The sequence below is a fragment of the Carassius auratus genome, chromosome 34, assembly GCF_003368295.1.
Source record: "Carassius auratus strain Wakin chromosome 34, ASM336829v1, whole genome shotgun sequence".
Lineage (NCBI taxonomy): Eukaryota > Metazoa > Chordata > Actinopteri > Cypriniformes > Cyprinidae > Carassius > Carassius auratus.
Genome location: NC_039276.1, coordinates 18,588,804 through 18,607,599, shown reverse-complemented (window position 1 = coordinate 18,607,599; position 18,796 = coordinate 18,588,804). Strand labels below are relative to the sequence as shown.

The following is an 18,796-nucleotide window of genomic DNA, read 5'->3' as shown; positions in this document are numbered from 1 at the left end:
CACCACATGTCCATCTACGACAGGGTTTTTTCTACTTCACCCTGCAGGAGCAGCGTGTATCCTAATACCTGTAAATCTGAATATGTTTCAGCAGAAGGCTTCGCTCATGCCAGCAGCACCAAATGTAGCAGACCTAGGTTGATAAAACTGTACACTCATTTTCTTAGCAATAAAATGACATTAAACTATATTTTGAAAGTCACCATGACTGAAAAGGGACTTAATGTATCAGTTATTTCTTCAAGACAGCAATGGTATTACATGGCGGGCCAATAGTGGTTTCTCCTCCTGAGAAAAATACACCAGTAATCTCACGTTTCCTATTGAGTTTCAGAAAAGATTATAATAATATCTCACAATAATCTGCAAGAATACCAAACTTTGCCTTCAAAAGTCCAAGATTTCAATATGAAACATTTCAGATCAAAATCTACCAAATCAGATGATCTGAGCTGTCCACGTTAATGTTAGAGCTCTGTGCTGTTATTGTACAGTATGTCAACAAGTGTCACATTTACTCTAAGGAACCTGTTAATACCATAAGGAAAATCAAATGAGCTATGAAAAAACTGAAGATTTGAAAAAAATGATACAATGTCCACTTTGCATTATCTAAAGTTTGTGTGTTAACTTAATGTTATAACTAAATATGCAGCCAGTGGGTCAATAAATCTGGAATTTTGTTAAACATCTCCATATGCAGGCGTGTGGGAAGGTGGTCTGGGAACGGAGTGGTCAGAAGCCATTCTCTTTGTGTAAATAATGAGCCTATTATTCAGAAAACGATGCATTGTTCTCTCAAGGCTCAGAAGATCAAAACATCTTGATACTATCAAGGACTGAAATGCACATTGTCAACTGCTGTCAGCTGAAAAATGAAAACATAAAGTAAAAAAAACGCTTCCGAAATATTTTCTGCTCTCATAAAACTAAGTGCTCCCATAAAACTGTAAGGAATCCTTCCACTCCTAGCTTTGTTTGTGACTGTGGTGTGTGTGTGTGTGTGTGTGTGTGTGTGTGTGTGTGTGTGTGTGTGTGTGTGTTTACCTGGGGGAGTGCACGCTTCAACTGAAGACTGCACTAGAACAGAGCGTCTCTTAGAGGGCATTGGCATCTTTCTCTCTGAATACTTTGCCAAGGCTGCTTGTACTGCTTCTGTATGAAGGTCTGTGACGACAGACAGAGATAGTTCAGTTCACACATATGTATATTTATTACAAGTATATTATTGTCATATAATAAATGCTCTTTTTATAAGCATATTCTTCTTTTTCACAAGGGGATGGGTTGCCAGTACCACTGAATTGGTATCTGTGCCTCATGACTACAGAGTTTAGCAGAGAAATGTTCCTACCTGATCTGAAGCGCTCATCCCTTGAGTTTGCCACCCGGGGCTTGTTCTGTTTGGAGCCTGGAGGGGCCACCTGTGATGATGTTTGGATCCTATGCTCTATCTGCAGAGACGGATCTACACCTGCACACAAGACAGACCTGAATAGTATCATCTGACAGACAAATGCATTACTTCAATTTCCATGCTCGACATTTTACCCATTAGCAAGCTACAGTTACTGCAGTGTAAAACAAAGGATGCATGGGGTCATGTGCATAGCATGGGGTCGCTGTGCATAGAAGAAATTACAGTGCATTAAGAATGAACAAAACCAACATTATAGAATAAAGGTCACTGCACTTAATAAACAACTGAAGTGACAGTATTACATTTCAACACTATCCTTGCATTTAGATAGCAACATGAATCTTCTTGTGACTTTTGCTGTCTCTGCGGTCTGAGTAATACAACACCATGAGATCAATGGGCCCTTTCCACCATATCTGAGCTCCGAACAGAGTTCTCATGGTGATCCAGTGCTGACGCAGAGAGTGTAACATTCAAAATATTTCATCAAACCTTACAGACATGGGCTAAAGAGACACACAAATCTTACATCAACCCACAAGGGCAAGGTTTGCTCTGCTGTGACAGCCGCAGGCAATATGAGTAAGTTACGAAAGTTTCAGTTTCAGCTGAGGCTGTGGGACTATGTTTGCCATTGAGAACTTCTCACCAATATGAATTACCTCAAACTGGCAAAATAAATCATTCTAGAAGGACCACAAAATGCTGTCTGATGTTTAATATACAACTGTATGGAGACCGATTTTGAACCAATCACATTTAGCTGTGGGTGGAGCTACACAGTGCAATCAATGCCTCAAAAAAATTTAAAAAAGTAGGATGATAACTAGTTTGTTGCAGTCACGGCCTGTTAGGTCAAAAACTTTAGGTGAAATAAACTGCTTATTTTCTACAATTCTGTTTCAGGCTTCAGTCATAAGAAGTGCCATTAAATATATATATATATAAAGCGTAAAGTCTTTATGTTGTTTCTACATTAATTGGAAGATTAAATGTGAAATTACTGCAATAGAAGAGTATATTTAATAATGTTTATGTCCGAAGGGTGTGATTAGTTAATTTAACAGCACTAAATACTATAAATTGAAAATAGGGGACATAAATGATGTGTCACCTCTGCATTTAAACTGTTTGATTAAATCTTAAATTGCAGGGAGCTCAATGTCAGCATAGTTTCTGTGTATTTGGAGAAATCTCCACCTTGCACAAGGTTAAGACTGGTGAGTCATGCAGCGCTGCGGTTACATAAGACCCAACACAGCTGTAGCTGCCGCAGCAAAACTGAGAAATCAAAGAGACTTATGCTCTGATCTCCGGTCTGGTGACCCCTCCATCTATCACACCAGGAAGAGACAAATGGATGCTACAAATACCTCAGGATTCATTTATAACAACACAGGGACAGATAGGGACATTTTAAGAAAAAGGTTTGTGAAACTTTGTGACATGTGGCAGAACATCTATCAAAGGTTAAGACAAGTAGTGTCTTATTATCCTTTTTCTTAGAAAGCAAAAGCAGGCAATACAGGATGGTTTACCTCTTCTCAAATCGTTTGCCTAGCAACCACTTCATATTGACCTCTGACCCCTAGAATCGCTGAAAAGAACTTCACCTGACTGTGTTGACATGGTGGAGCATTCAATGGGCTTTTCTCAGTGAGGGCTAATATCCCTAAACAACCGAAATGAGTTCAGGAGAGGTCACATATTTAACCAAAGATCACAAAGACTTACAAACACAAGCGATGTTAACTGTAGGACTAGTTTATGATTTGTAGAATATTCTGCGCTATGTTATGTGTTAATCCTGGTTTGGTGAATAGTGACTTAATGTTTATTTTATTTATTTTTTTGATGATGATAAGGATTTTTAAAATAATTTAAGGGATGTTCTAGTAAGTTCCATGTTTGCTGTTGATTATCACAGACTTTTTTTTTTTTTTTCATAAAAAAAAAATAGTTTACAGTAATACACTTGCATTGGAAGTCTATAGGCAAGACACTGCACCAAAGTAAATGTTAAAGTACACAGTGTTTCAAAAGTTAATTAAAGTTCTAAAGATTGGAGTCGGTAAGAATTTTAAAATCACTTTTTCTAGGAAGGATTCATTAAATTGAACAGCAGTGTTCAATTCAGTTTTTCAAAAGTTCAGTTTCAAGTTCAGTTTTTACAATCTGAATGAGTGAATGAATGCAAATATATTAATTAATAAATTATTTTCTTTCTATTTATAAAAAAAAAATTGGGGGGGAAATGTATGATGGATCCCAACCATGATAAAAAAATACTAAATAGCATAGCTGTTCTCAACATTGATAACAACAAAAAAATGTTTCTTAAGCATCAAATCAGCATATTATTATGATTTCTGAAGGACCATGCTACACTGAAGACCGGAGTAATGACGCTGTAAATTCAGCTTTAAACACAAAAATAAAATATATTTTAAAATATACTGAAATTAAATTGTAATACTATTTAACGATATTAATGTTTTAATTGTATGCTTATCATATAACTGCAGTCTGAGAATAAGATACTTATTTCAAAACCAATAATAAAATATACCCTACCCCAAATTGCGTATAGAAACATGCCTTTAGCATGAGTTCAACTAGTATTTAGAACAGCGTTTCCACTAAAATGACCATTTAGACAGCTTTACAGCTCAAACACCATTGTGAATGGAAGATTTACCGTAATATAAGTGCTTTAAAAAGATTCAAGCTCATTTCTGCTTTTAAACCCTCTGGATTACCTTTTCCCATAGACTTCCATTGCAGATTACTGCAAACATGATTGGTATTCCTTTAAGTATTTCTTATAAAAATGTCTCTCATTTAGTTCTTTATTAAACCCATCATAACTGCTTTATGTTTTTCCAATAACTGTGCAGTAATAGCATTATAATGCTAAGAGACCTGCTGTTTCTTTCAGTTCGGAGGCATGTGAGGACTGAATAGAACATGCTCACTTTATTTGGCTCTCGTTCTGAGAAACACTTCACCTAAAAACCCCCAATCCTGCTTAACTCAACATAAGCTTACGGATGGCAAAAGTTGTGTAAGGACAATAAGGCACAGTCTCCAACATCAAAAGAAATGAGGGCCTCTGGTTCATAAGAGCTAAAATGCACGGCCTGTCCAGAACCACTGATAAAATGTCCTGATAGTGTACGGCTTCACAAAAGCTCAACTATGTACAAAGATAACAAGGCCATAAATGCTACAAGTAACTCTGTCCAGTTGCTAAGCAAAGAAATGTCCCTCCACAGTTGGCTGATATCTATCCAATCACATTCCTGCTTTCAAACGATTGTTACCAGTCAGATCTGGACGCAATGTTTCAGAAGATGCCACAATGTAACAATTAGAAGACTTTTAGCAGATCCGCCAGCCTTAATGAGGTCTCATTTGGCGTCTTGATTGTAATCAGCTTTAATTGGTTACATAAAAAGGTAGATTTGAGATTTGGGCAAATGAAGAACTGAACTGAGCAACAGAAACAGGCTTTGTTAATAACTGATGGTGCTTACATAAGAAATAGCTTAGCTACTTAGATTTGTTCAGCCCTAGTGCACGAGTACAATACGGGTGATAGATATTTCCAGCACAAATGGTGTGCCGTTTTCTTCTTTGGTCTGAGGTTATCACGCTGAAGTTCGGCTAATTGAATTTAATATAAATTAAAACTATAAACGTTTTCATTTAATTGCAATTAACATACAATTAAGTGCCTAGAAATACAGCATTCATTTCACACAGTAAGTCTTTTGAAGTATAGTATTTCTTTAGTAAATACTGTTTTTAAAAGTATGCTTTTCTCAGGGCATCATGGGACAAAGTATGGTGGTCTGTCAGCCAGCTTAGAAAATAACAAAGACAAAGCCCACAATGGAGAGCAATCTCTGCTGCAAGGCAAATTCAAAAATGAAGGCCTAATTTCTTGTATCAAAGCCAAACCAAAAATATAGAGCGGGGGCCCAGACAGACGTTCCCTTTTCCACAAGCCACCGCAGATATCATAACATAATATTTATGCAGGGCCATTCTAAAATTAAACATACACATGGAATATAGGTTAAATAACAATAAAATTAAAAAAGCCTTAAAACGGAATAAAGAGCAAGGGACCATAAATAACTGTGAGATCTATATTCTGAATTTAAAAAGAGATAGCATGTCTGGATATCTGGGTTGTTGCTAGCAACCCTAAACTGAAGAACAAAGACACACACACCACGTAATTGAGAGTTTAAGGCAGTTTGAGCCCTGCACTTAGATTTTAGTTTTAGTTTTAGTTTTATAACTCCTATTCCCCAGAGAGACACACACATTAGCCGCATTTCCACTGTCGGGCCAGTGCGAGCCAGGGCTTAAAGCGGGCCGGGCGGGGCTCATAGCCTCGGGCCAGTAGCACCGAGGCCAGAGTAGCGCAGGGTTTCCACAGTGGAGCTTGAAGCTCCGCTGCTCGTCACTAAAACACGCCCTTTACACGCCTCTCAGAACAACGTCATGCAACCTCATTATTTCACTAACAAAGAGAAGTTATCAGAAAACTAAGAAATAAGTCACTGGAACATGCGCGATCACAAAACGAACATGATAAAAGCGGCCGTTTGTTTGCATGCTTTGTTATTCAAATTCAAAAGCATGATGTTTTAACTATAGAATAAGTGATACATTGATCATAATGATTTAATTTATCAAGACTCAAAATTAATCGCACATAAATACACTTTATATTTTATTTATTTATTTTTAACGCTTGTGAAAATAGCCTGCTTATTCAGTAGAGTCTGTTTCTGTTTATTTGTAGTCACAGTGGTCTATACGTCACATTAAGAATGAATTATATCTTTATTTTTATAAAGGATCCCGAACAAAAACATTATTATATTTTTATAATAGGCAACATGAGCTAAACTCTCGAGACAAGGCTTGTGATAGATAATATAAGTTAGTAAATACACGATTGTGATAGAGAATAAGAAGCTGACGTCTGATTTCTTCAAGCGGTCATATTTTCCATGTTTAATGTTAATGCCCAGCGTGCATAGTCTTTTACATCGCTTATAAATATTTCTGCCCTGTATGGTGATTATAATCCACATTGGATCAAGTTATTTCAAACACTCGCTGCTGACTGAAAGTGAGTTTTGAGCTCAACTTATTTAAATAAAGCGTTTAATGCTGGCGTTATCGCGGCTATCTTTCTGAAATGATCCACAGCGCAGACTCTCTATTTTTATAAAAGCTCCCGAACAAATATCATTATTATATTTTGATAATATGCAACGTGGAGCTAAACTCACGAAACCAGACGACAGATAAAATGTTACTTAATAAATACACAATTGTGATAGAGAATAAGAAGCTGGCGTCTGATTTATCCAAGCGGTCATATTTACCATATTTACTATGGTAACGTTAATGTTTAGCGTGCATAGTCTTTTACATCGCTTATAAATATTTCTGCCTTGTTTAGTGATTGTAATCCACATCGGATCAAGTTATTTCAAACACTTGCTGCTGACTAAGAGTGAGTTTTGAGCTCAACTGATTTTAAAAAGTCTTTAATGCTGGTGTTAAAGCTGTTATCTTTCTGAAATGATCCGCGCTGACGCTCTCTAGACACGGAGAAACTCCGTCTTTGTTCATAACTCCTCCTCTAGCCCCAGCTGGCCCGCTTTGGCCCAAGGATTTCGTCGGGCCGAAAAAACCTGGCCGTTGGCCCCGAGGAAGCCCCGGCGAGGCACGATCAAGCCCCGGAAGTGACAGTGGAAACGCGACTGGCCCTGGCACGCACTAGCACGCCCGGTCTTAGCTCGATAGTGGAAACACGGCTATTGTTTCCACTAGCTCAGAGTATCCTTGACAGTACTGAAACCGTGCATGCATTTCAGATCAGTTCAGACCACAGTAAAATGCAGACCTCTCACGAATGTCTAAGAGGTGATGAGTGAAGATTTTCTAACCTAGACATGCACCGTGTGCTAAAATAGTTCATTAAACAGTGGATTTACAGTTGATTAGTGAGTGAGTTGTTTACCTTGTATCTGGGGTATGTAGGGCGCCAATAATTTCCCTCTTTTCTTTTCATAGCCTTTCTGTGTGATGTCCCCTACAGAGAGAGAAAGAGAAATAGAGAGACAAAGGGATTGTGATGAATCATGTATTCTGTGTTTGAAAAGCTGGCATCACATTGCTCAGCATCAGCCCATCCGTCTGGCACAGACAAAGTTCACCAGCACGCCGTAAACATCCAAGTACTGTTTAGTAACAGCAATGCACTGCAAACTGGCTGCACAAACATGAATTCCCAGTGAATAACAAACACAAATATTACAGAGGCTTCCAATGTTCACTCATACTTGAGCTTATAACCGTCCTTTTACTAAAAAAGCATCTCCATTTATCAGAACAAATAGTCAACACTACTATCTTAAGAAGCTTTTTAGCTATTCTAACTCTTAAAAGTTACTTTTAGTAAAGTCAGATTTCTTGTCAGTTCTAGCAGATGTTTAATAAATCAGCTAAGAATTATTACATTTATACTCCGAACTTCTTAAATAGTTATTAAAATGTAATTTACGCACACACTTGGAGCGATTTTCCTCCTGATTATTCTTCCAGCAGATACTGCTGACGGCAGTCTGGGCTCTGATACACACAGGCTTAATTACAGGCCGTCTGGGTCACATGCAGCTGTATAAACTAATGGAGACCTTTCTGATCAGTAGTACCACCACAATGACATGTGCAGACCTCAGCCTGCCACACTTCAGTTGCTCTTCAATCACATGAAGAAGAAATAAACACTAAAAATTAAGCATATGAGAGGTGAAAACATATGAACGCTAAATATAAAGCTGAAAACAGTAAAACAGTCCCATTTGTGACTGTCATGGTCAGTTAATGGATACATGGATGGAGTCTGTGCAATGGGGTCTGGAGTATATGAGATGTCTGACAGTTATTATAGCAAGCGCACAGCTGGGATTATTGACATGAAACCCCAAATAAGCACGAAATCAATTAACAACCCCAAGTGAACCAACCAATCAGGTCACGTTGCCTGGTTGGCAGGAGTACGACTGCTGTGACTGCATCCAAATTATGGATGGTGGAAAATCAAAGATTGGAGGTTTGAAAATTAACTCGGAAGCTGCTAAATGTGTCACTCTGGTCTTTTGTTTTTGGGAATGATGAAACCTTGTGTCTGGATGCTTATTCCCTTGTTATCCTGCATAACCCTGCTTCCCTCCAAGATTCAGGCTTGTAAAGGAGCTATTTCTTCCCCAACAAAAGCCATATTGATTCATTGTGGAGGCCACGGCCCTGCTGACTGACACCACTAAAGAAATGTGAGGCTCCCAAACACTCTCCGACACTGTCCCCTCCCCGCGCCATTCCCAGCCATCCGGAGAGGATGATAAAAACCTCCACAGATCATGAGGAGTGGGGGCGCTGGGAAAACATACCACTCAAACAGCTGGGACGCCAATCAACACGCCTAACCTGAGGTTCTCATCAGCCACTAAACCCTATCATTTTCCCTCAAAGATATGCCAAAGTTGATGCCAAAAGCTAGAAACAAGGCTTGTCTTCGAGAAAGATGGATTAGCAGACACTTTGGCAAGTGTGTACAGATGCCCCTGGGTCACCATCAAGAGCTGAGAGGTCTACTGTCTGCAGAGCGAGATGTGGATCATGCAAACAATGCTCTACTGTAGCAGAGCTCAGGCAGCTGACCTGACGCATGCATTGTCTGCTCAAACACAGAGCATGGTGCAACACACAATGGACGGCCATTCTTCTGCCTACACAACCTCCCTGAACTACCTCCTTCTGTTACAGGAGACCTCAGCTCATCCAGACCACAGTGCTGGGCCAGTGATTAGAGACGGCGGAGTATATGGACATAATGCAGTGCTGATAAACAGCACATCTCACAATGTTATGAAGTTTGTAGGGATGCATCAACATTAACATTATGACAGGTACTGATAAGTCAATTTCTTTCAAGTTCACCGATAAATGGCTGATGCAAAAATTATTTGCTATTTTGTCTAAATAAACAATAAATACTAAAGGCTAAAATCAGTTGGTAAATAAAATCAATTGTTAAATCCTAAAGGTTTAGGCATCACAACATTATAATATACAGTATAAAAACTGGATATTAATTTTGAGATTTGCTAAAGATCACATTTAACAGTGTTACTAAATTATTAATGTTCTTAAAGATAAAGAGTGCTAGATGATGGCATAAGTAATATAAATATAAAAATTGGCGATTTGAGCGAGTAATGAATTAAACTAATTAATTATATATCCATTATCTGCCAATTTCTGATTAATACAACTCAATACCATTACATTTATTAAATATATATATATATATATATATATATATATATATATATATCGGCCAATATATATAATATCGGCCATTACAATAATGTATTAGAACATATTATAAAAATAAAAAAGTTTGGAACTGTTCACGTGAATTTGCCACACTCACCTGCAGAAAGCCGATGTGCTTCATACATTGCTTTGCTACACTACTGACAATAGATTTTGTTGGCAAAATGTTTCTAATCTGGCCACACCTTTACACTAGCAATTGACCACTACCATTACTATCAAAAAATGCATTTAGTAATCAAAAAAGATATATATTTTGAATAAAAAGAACATCTGGCTAATGATCAGTCCCACAGCAGGAGCTCTGAGATGCTGTTGAATTGAAACGATGCTCTAGTTCAGAGCGTTTGAAGATAAAAGTCAAAGGTCAAGGAGCTGCACTTGTGTGTGTGGTGAATAAGAGGTGACGGAGGTATGGATGGGGATCAGGTGCACATCTCTCCCACATCAAACCATAAGAACTGGCCATTAGCTGCTGAAGGAGGCACAGTCAGCTGGCCACAGCTGCAACACAGACACTCTCCAGACCATTAATACTGGCTGAACTGAAGAAGAAGAGTGTGTTGTGGCTCATATGACAAAAAATAAATGCGGAGGGACCAACTGATGTGTCTAAAAGTCACATTTGCAAACCCATAACATGACTTAGAGTAAAACAGGACATTCAGTGAACAACAAAATGTAAGATTATATATATAGATATACTGTTTGTGTGTGTGTGTGTGTGTGTGTGTGTAAAATAAGACTATGAATATATACTAAAAAGTTAATCTGAAATAATACATATCACAGTTGAATTACAGTATATCATCCAATAACAAGACCAGCAATGCATTTTATGTTTGGTGCTAATGTTGTGTGGTAACCTGCAGAATTCTGCATAAAGTATAGTCAAATTAGCCACAAAAAATAAACATAAAGAGGAATTTTCTGCTGATGCAGGGTTTGTGCAGGTATAGTAATAGGGCTCAAATTTTATTACTACAACCCAAAGATATATCCAACCAAAGAATGCTTGGACTGCCTCTATCTTTTCCTATACTATTATCATTCTCATCATCATCATCATTATTACTCTGACTGCTGTCTATTGCTCATCACTCACTATTTGAAATGGTCCTCTCAGTCTTGTTCCTACATCTCCATAAAGTTTTCACCGCACACCAGACATGTATTTATGTGCATTCCACTCACAGACTGACCCAGATTTCTATCCTTAGGAATAATTTCTCATTTCCCTCGGAATGAGAAACTCTGGAGAGTAGAAGCCCCCGCTGACTCTCATTTACAGGTGTCAATCCATCTTGCCCTGGTGACACATGGGCTTTTAAGCAGCTACAAAACTCCCAGCTCTCTCCCCATCCTTCAGATGACTATTGCTGTGACTGATAGCTATTGAACAGCACTTCTTTCCTACCTACCAGAACGATTCATGTCATAGGACAATAACTTCCTATTTCCAGCGGTTATAGGTAATTCCAACCAATTATGTCCACTGCTGACCACCGTCCAGCACATTTGAAAGCATCAGTCTATTCAAGATATCTTTTTGATACTTTCTTCAATCCAAGCTTAAAGGCTGGAATACACCAGACGGATTACACATATTTTGAGTGTCTGGACGAGTCGAAGCCATTTGCTGAAAATCAGTCTGCAGACTTTGGGAAGTTGGAACTGACAGATTTAGTGTATGATGAGCACATACTCCAGTTTTGGGATATCAAACAAGTTTAATATTTTGGAACACATTATGTGTTCATTTGTCATACATCTCCTAGCATGCTTGACAAAAACTTAAAAGTTTGGTGAGAAGATTTCTCTTACTTACTTATTATTTAATGTTTATGCTTCTGAGGAAATGCCAAAAGCTTTGTTTAATCCACAGTAAGAATACGATGCTTTCAAAGATGTGCACACACACGATCACACCCACACAAACCACTGCAGGTGCACATATTTCAGGCAATGATCTCACCAGACTCACAGGTTTCACCTCAGTCCATCCCACGCTGCTGCCGTCTGTGAGTGCCACCGGTGCAGCCCTGTCACTTTAAACAGCCCCTACCCCCCCCCCCCCCCATCTGAAACAGCCCGGGACCCCCTGGGAACACATGGGAGGGGCCGGGCGATTAGGCAGCGTTTAGGCATGGACCATCACTATGGAAGCAGGGAGCTGCTCATGTCTGCATTCAGTCTATTCCAATCACATCCAGTCTCAGAGATGCTATCAGCGTGACAAATCTCCACCGAAAGGGAGAGAGAAAGAGCCAGGATCTGTGTGCCAGCCTTTTAATAATTAATCAGTAAACTGATAAAACAAAACCTCAAGGATTAAAAAAGTGTTCTGATTTAAAACAAGTTAAGCTCCTTTTGACAGGTTTACCAACAACAAAACGTAATGTATTTATACTCTTATCTTAAATGCATTATGGGGACAATCATAGTGTGTATGCATGGGTCCGGTCAACAAAGTGTTTATTAAAAATGACAGTAACAATAAAATAAAAATAATATTTTTAAAGGAAGTTACTGGAGATAAACAGGTCACAATAAAAAAATTATGTATGTATATATGTATGTAATATATATATATATATATATATATATATATATATATATATATATATATATATATATATATATATATATATATATATATATATTCTTTAAAAAAAATCTAAATCATGAGCAAAATCATTGTTTCCGATGATAATTCACTTAGCAAAGATTACATAAGTGACTTACAAAGTAGAACAAAAGCAATTTGTGAAGAAGCCAACAATATCTGTAATACACAATAAATCGTGGCATTGTAAATGACGAAAATTGTTGTTCCTCTTGTGAGTGACTTTAGATAAATATAAAATACAAAACTTCAAAAAAATCTCTTCAAACTGTAATACATTTGATAAAATCTAACTCTGACATGTAAATGTATGCTTCTTGTCTATTAAGCACACACAGACACACAAACACAAACACACACACACAGAGAGACACACACATTTGATATTTTTCTGCAATATCTTTAAATAATTTTGAGCAAAAATGTTGCTAACACATCTTATTAAATTAGCAAATGTAAATAAAGAAATAAATAACCTCTCTGAAAAGAAATCTCTTCAAGCTCTAGTCCATTTGTGTTTTTAAAATGAATGTGTGAGGAAGAGGAGAAGAAAGATAAATCTCACCCTCTTTCTCATCACCATCCCCCAAAACTCTCTCTCTCTCTGTCTCTCTCTCTCTCTCTCTCTCTCTCTCTCTCTCTCTCTCACACACACACACACACACACACGTCTTTAAGAGGATCCAATGTCAACAAAGTGGAAGCTTAAATCACAAAACCACCGAATCTTCACCAGAATTACCAGTGTGACACGAGATGAACACAATAGGTCGGTGGAAAATCCATCAAAAATGATTTGCAGACAACAGTGAACCACAGCTCTCCCCCAGCACTACACCCATCTGACGCCCACTGCACCGGCTCTCCCTGCTGCCGTACATCAGGCCGGTGCCAGCCTGGCACAATCACTGCCAAACCCCATCGCTTCTGATCGGACACAGCGGGACAAACTGGTAGCAATTACTGCAGTTTATGCTAACTGCTGCCATCAAACTTTCTGACAGAAAACAGAATTGTTCTTGCGAATGACTCAAAGACCCCTGCTAGCATGGCAAAACCAGATGACTAATAATGAGCTTGACTCAGCCCTGCATTCCTTAATCATGAAACAATAACTGATCTTACATCAGCCCAGTTTTTCAATGGACAGAATAATCACAAATGAGATCTCAGTAAACTCAGATTAATGGGATTAAATGGAGAGCAAATAGAGATTATCCCACTTCTCAGTCTTTTCCCAACGAAAAAGACCTCTGTAATCTCACATGTGAGTCCTCTAGAGCTTCAAAAGAGATTTTAAAAGTGTCTCAAACTGTGCTCAGACTTAGCAGGACACCAAATCTGCAATCAATCTCAATATAACCTTAAACAATCTCAGATTAGACAAATTTGATACCTGAATGAGAACTCAAGCCTCGTATCTCAATAACATTTTCCTCTGAGGATAAAATTTACCCACAAGTGAAACAGAGAAAACTTGCTGACACTGAAAAAAAAGGTAAACTAAAAGTGATAACATCGAAAATTAACTGGTTTTATTCCAATCAAAAATATTTAACATCACCAAATTAACCTAAATACATAAATGTATACAAAAAAAAAATATTTATGGGTTAAATTAGGCAAAAAATAAATTTATTAGAAGATCATTGGCGTACTGTAGCTTACGTTAACAAAAAAAAAATCTTTTTTTTTACTTTACAATTTCACTTTTACTTAATTTAAATTAATTCAGTAAAAAAAAAAATAATAATATAGTGATCCAATGACTTATGAGGAATACAACAAGTGTTTGTGAAATTAACAAGCAATTTCTGACTAGCATTGTTTTAGAGTAGTTCTTTAAGGTAATATTAGCAGGTTAGCACTTTCTACAATGTGTCAAAGTTTCCCGTCATCTCCACCCACTTACCCCTCGATCAGCACATCTCCAGCGCTGGTGTGAAAAACTCCTCCGAGCCGGTGTCAGTCCAGCATTCTTACAGAAAGTCTAAAGCGCAGCAGTGTTTCTGTGCTCTGGAGTCTGTCTGGCAGCAGGGTAAACCACAGATAAACCCCAGAGTGGAGTCAGCAGCAGTGACGGTGCACAACCCCACGCAAGCTGCACACAGACGCAGAGTCCTGTCAGCTTCACAGGGCAGACGGGAACCAGAAACAGCCGCAGAGCTCCACGCTGAGGTCACGCAGGGTCAGATGATGCAGGGTGAGCGCTTCAGGTTTGCAAACACTCTTTGTTTCCTCTCAAAGAGAAGTGTGGAACCTTTGCCGTGTCTATCTCTCTCTCTCACACACACACACACACACATTTCCTCCCGTCTGTCCTCCTCCCCCCCAAACGTCAGTACTCTCTCTCCTCTTGTTCCTCCATTACCCCTCCCCTCCATCTCTCTCCCACCCTCCTCTCATCCCAGGCTGACTGATTAGAGCGCTAAAAACACTCCAACCCCCAACACCCATAACACAATTACACACATATTACAGCACCGTAGCATCGGTAATAAAGATTCTACTTATTTAATACGCTTTAAAGATCTTAAAGACTCTTCAGATCAGCTGATTGAAAAATAGTGTTATTTCAACACAACTTTTCATTTTGACCTCTTATAACGTTTGAGGAGCCTTGAAGAATGTTCAAGCTGCTCTTTACACAAAGAATGTGAATGGGTTTGAATGCTATCATTTGATAATTGATAAAAAGCACCATTATAAAATGTTTTATGAATTTTTTTATTTGATATTTTATTCTGTTTTATTATTAATAAGTTTGGCAACACTACAGTAACTTAACGCATTAGATATGACTGTATGAACTTACTATGAACAACAACTTTTACAGAAATTATCAATGTAGGTAAATGTTAATTTATATATACAATTAGTCATTGTTAATTCATGTTTGTTCACAATACATTCCAGCGAATAATGGTTTGCAATGAGAGTCACATGACTTCTTTCTTATCATTTCTGGAGCTTGACAAAGTCTGTCCCCATTCGGTTTTATTGTGTGGACAAGAACATAAAACCATTAAGAACATCACAGGTTTTTTTTTTTTTAATGACATGAGAGGTCAATTATAAGATTTTTTCATTTTTCATTTTTTTCATGAGAGGTCAATTATAAGATTTTTTCATTTTTTCATGAGAGGTCATGAGAGATTCTTCATTTAAAGCAGAAGTACATAGCTTTTTGAAAAAGTTATTTTACTAGATTAAAAAGCTTCTACAAAGCTTGCTATCAGGCTCTTTTTGTTCTTACTGAATCCTTTATTTGCATATAAACAAACACACGCTCAGCTACATAACAAACCTTCACATATCACGCAGATAACACAAGACACACCTGTCATGTCAAAAAGCCATCCAGGACACAGGAGCTGCATTCATTGACTCTGCAGCCAGTGTCAGCACCCCTGTTACAGACCCTCAGAGACCACTGACCCTCCAGTGACACTGCGACATGGTGTGATCTTATTAGAGAGAGAAAGATAGCAGTGTTCTCCTATCTGTTTCAGTGCGACCACCACCCAATGGAGGAGGATACCAGACACGCTGGAAACACAGAACACAAGCTAAATGTGACATGTCACATGTTACTTTCAAAGAACGTATATCACGAGAAGTTCAAAATGCTGTTCGTTCAGATCTGTTACTCAGACTATAATGTAGACGATGAAAACTCAAGCTAATGCTGGATTCAGTAGAACATCTTGATCTCATTTTTGAGATAAGTCACAAAGTTAGGACTTGTTGAGATGGTTCTTTGAGGCCAAACATGATCATTAAGTCTTGTAGTCTTGTCTATAAACACACAATACAAGATTTCCATCTAATCTTCTCAGTCAAAGCGTGAAATGCAAGTGCTAGATCCTTTCTAAAGCAGGAACACTGTCTAACTGCACACATACAGAAATACAAACCCTGAAGCATAAACACAATGTAGACGCTAACGGCTAATCAGCTTTTACAAGCTTCAGTGAAAAGAAACAAGCCATTCACGGGATCTGCAGATGGTCTATCATATGGATCTTTTACAGTCCCTTATAATGCAGCTTATAAGAATATAAGAAAGAAATGAAAAGAAAAAGACTATAAGAAAAAAAATTCTAAATGCATTTCATATTGGTTTTTGTTTTAGAATAGCGTCCAATTGTAGGGTTGAATGTACTGTGAGGGAACTGAAGTGCTTCACAATAACCATCTTCATTGAACGTTTCTGTAGTTTGCCACTTACAAGGCATTATAAACACCTTCATCATAAAACACCTTATCTGCAATAAGATAAACCGAAAGATCCAGCGGTTGCATGAGCAGCAGGTATGTGCAATGAAACGGTGCAGAACCCACAGATGAGAGTCTGCAACTCCGCCGCGTTTGATTATAATGTCACTCCAGTGAAAACAGGAAGTGTGTTTGACTCCTGAGGGAAGGCTGAGGGACTATCAGCTACCAGCCCCTTTAATGAATAGCTGAACATCAATTAGGCAACATTAAGGGTGATGAACACAAAGGAGGGTGAGAGGAGGAATTCACACAAAAGGAAGCCGATGGTTTACTCAGAAAGGGAGAGATAAAGAGAAGGAAAAGAAAGAGGGGGAATAGACCTTCTCACCCAGGATCATTTATCCTCATCGCTTCACGACACGTCTGCACCCTCTGACTCTATCCTCGGAGACATCGACATTCACAAGACGTGCCGCAGAGATGCAATCAGCAATACAAACGGCTCGTCTCTCATGCACGACAAACACAGACCTGTGAATAAGACGCTGATTATGCTCTGCATATGAATTCCAGCTTTAACATATGCAAATTGGGACAAAGGATATAAACAATTTGGGGGGTGAGAGACAAGAAGGTAGGAACATGGGAGGACAAAACAGCCGAAATGAAAGAGAGATGGAAAGGGAGCGGGAATTACCCGAGCAGACAGGGAGTGTAAGATATAAAGAGAGAAAGTGGGAGGCAGGAAGAGAGGGGGGGCTTTTACCCCCCACCTCTCATTAACTTCGTCTCTGTCTTTCTCTCGTTTGCTAAAAGAGTAATTAGGACGTTTACACTGAAGGGGAGATGGGTGCTGAGATTACTGTCACACTGTCACAAGAGGAGCAGCCATCCAACACACACAGGACAGAAACACACATCAGCCACTTTTCAATCAAATGAAACAGACATTAAAAAAAAAAAAAAAAAGAGTGATAATGATTAGTTCTTTTGCGGAATATCAACGGCAGATAAGTCTCTGCCAGAGCCAAAAAATTATAAACAAAAGTCTTCAGCAGCAAAGGCTCAGTGGAAAAACATGCAACTACCAACATTTTTGCAAAGAAATCACTGCAGTTTCCAGCTGAAATGACCACTAGTGGCACTAAAACAACAAAAACTGGTATTTTTTGTCAAACGTATGATTACGGGGCTGATTATTGATTAATTAAGATTTATTTTTTTCATGCAGTTCAATGCAATGTTTCAGTTTCAGCCGCAAAACACCTTTACTATATGTGTGCTTCATAAGCGAATGCATTTTGATGTTTACATCACATAACCAGCTCATATGTATGGATTTTCTGATGTAGTAAACTTGCTCGGTAGCTCACCAGTACTGAGAAACATGAATCACGATAAAAGACCTTAAAAAGCATGTACTGTAAAAGCAAGAAAAATGTCAAGGTTGCTCCAGCAAATGTGTTTTTATGTCATGTTTGCTTTTGTTAACACTGTCTGTTATGTGTAGTGTAGAAGACATGTTATTTTCAAACGTGATCAAGCATTAGCGTCACTCACTCTTCCTTTGGTAAAATCTGTCCACACTGACTGCTGAAAATGGCATAAAGCCAGCCAATCAGATTAAAGCTTGTCAAGCTCTTGCCATTTGTGTGTGTAATGAGCATCAGATTAAGCAAAAAGGGTGCATGTCTTCTGGAGCTGAGACTAGAAATAAAGTCATTATAAAATAGTCATTCCATCATGACAACAAATGACAAAAACAGAGTGACCAAGGCCTGTTGAATTAAATACATTTTACACCCAATTCAACACGTACACACAAACGCCTGAAAGGCTCAGAGACTCTGTTTAAAGATTTGTGGATTACTGTACAGCGTGCTGTAAAATACATTTACAGACATCCACATTAAAAAAAGACTTTAAAACGGCTTATTGCTCTTAAACAGCCAAGTACACAAAAAGATATGTCAAAATGGCTGTCGTTTCAAAATGCATCTTTCATTCAGCAAACTGTTAGCATCTGGCTAGCTAAATCTGTGAGTTTGGGTCTTTTCGTTCAGAGAAAATAAGTTTAAAAATTGAACTCATTCATG

General features: G+C 38.2%; 1 protein-coding gene across 5 annotated transcripts in view; it reads right to left on the bottom strand.

The window, feature by feature from the left end:
* Positions 1-18,796, bottom strand: part of LOC113053420 (disco-interacting protein 2 homolog A-like) — a 104,436-nt gene that overhangs the window by 31,689 nt on the left and 53,951 nt on the right. For 4 of the 5 annotated variants that reach the window (XM_026218433.1, XM_026218429.1, XM_026218431.1 and 1 more), the window contains exons 2-4: positions 7,473-7,544; positions 1,355-1,474; positions 1,048-1,167 (exon numbers count right to left, since the gene is read on the bottom strand). In XM_026218433.1, coding sequence (XP_026074218.1) covers positions 1,048-1,167; positions 1,355-1,474; positions 7,473-7,544 — 312 coding nt within the window. Of the gene's footprint in view, positions 1-1,047; positions 1,168-1,354; positions 1,475-7,472; positions 7,545-14,391; positions 14,782-18,796 lie in introns of those variants that run through there. The other variant, XM_026218432.1, reaches the window with a different exon arrangement.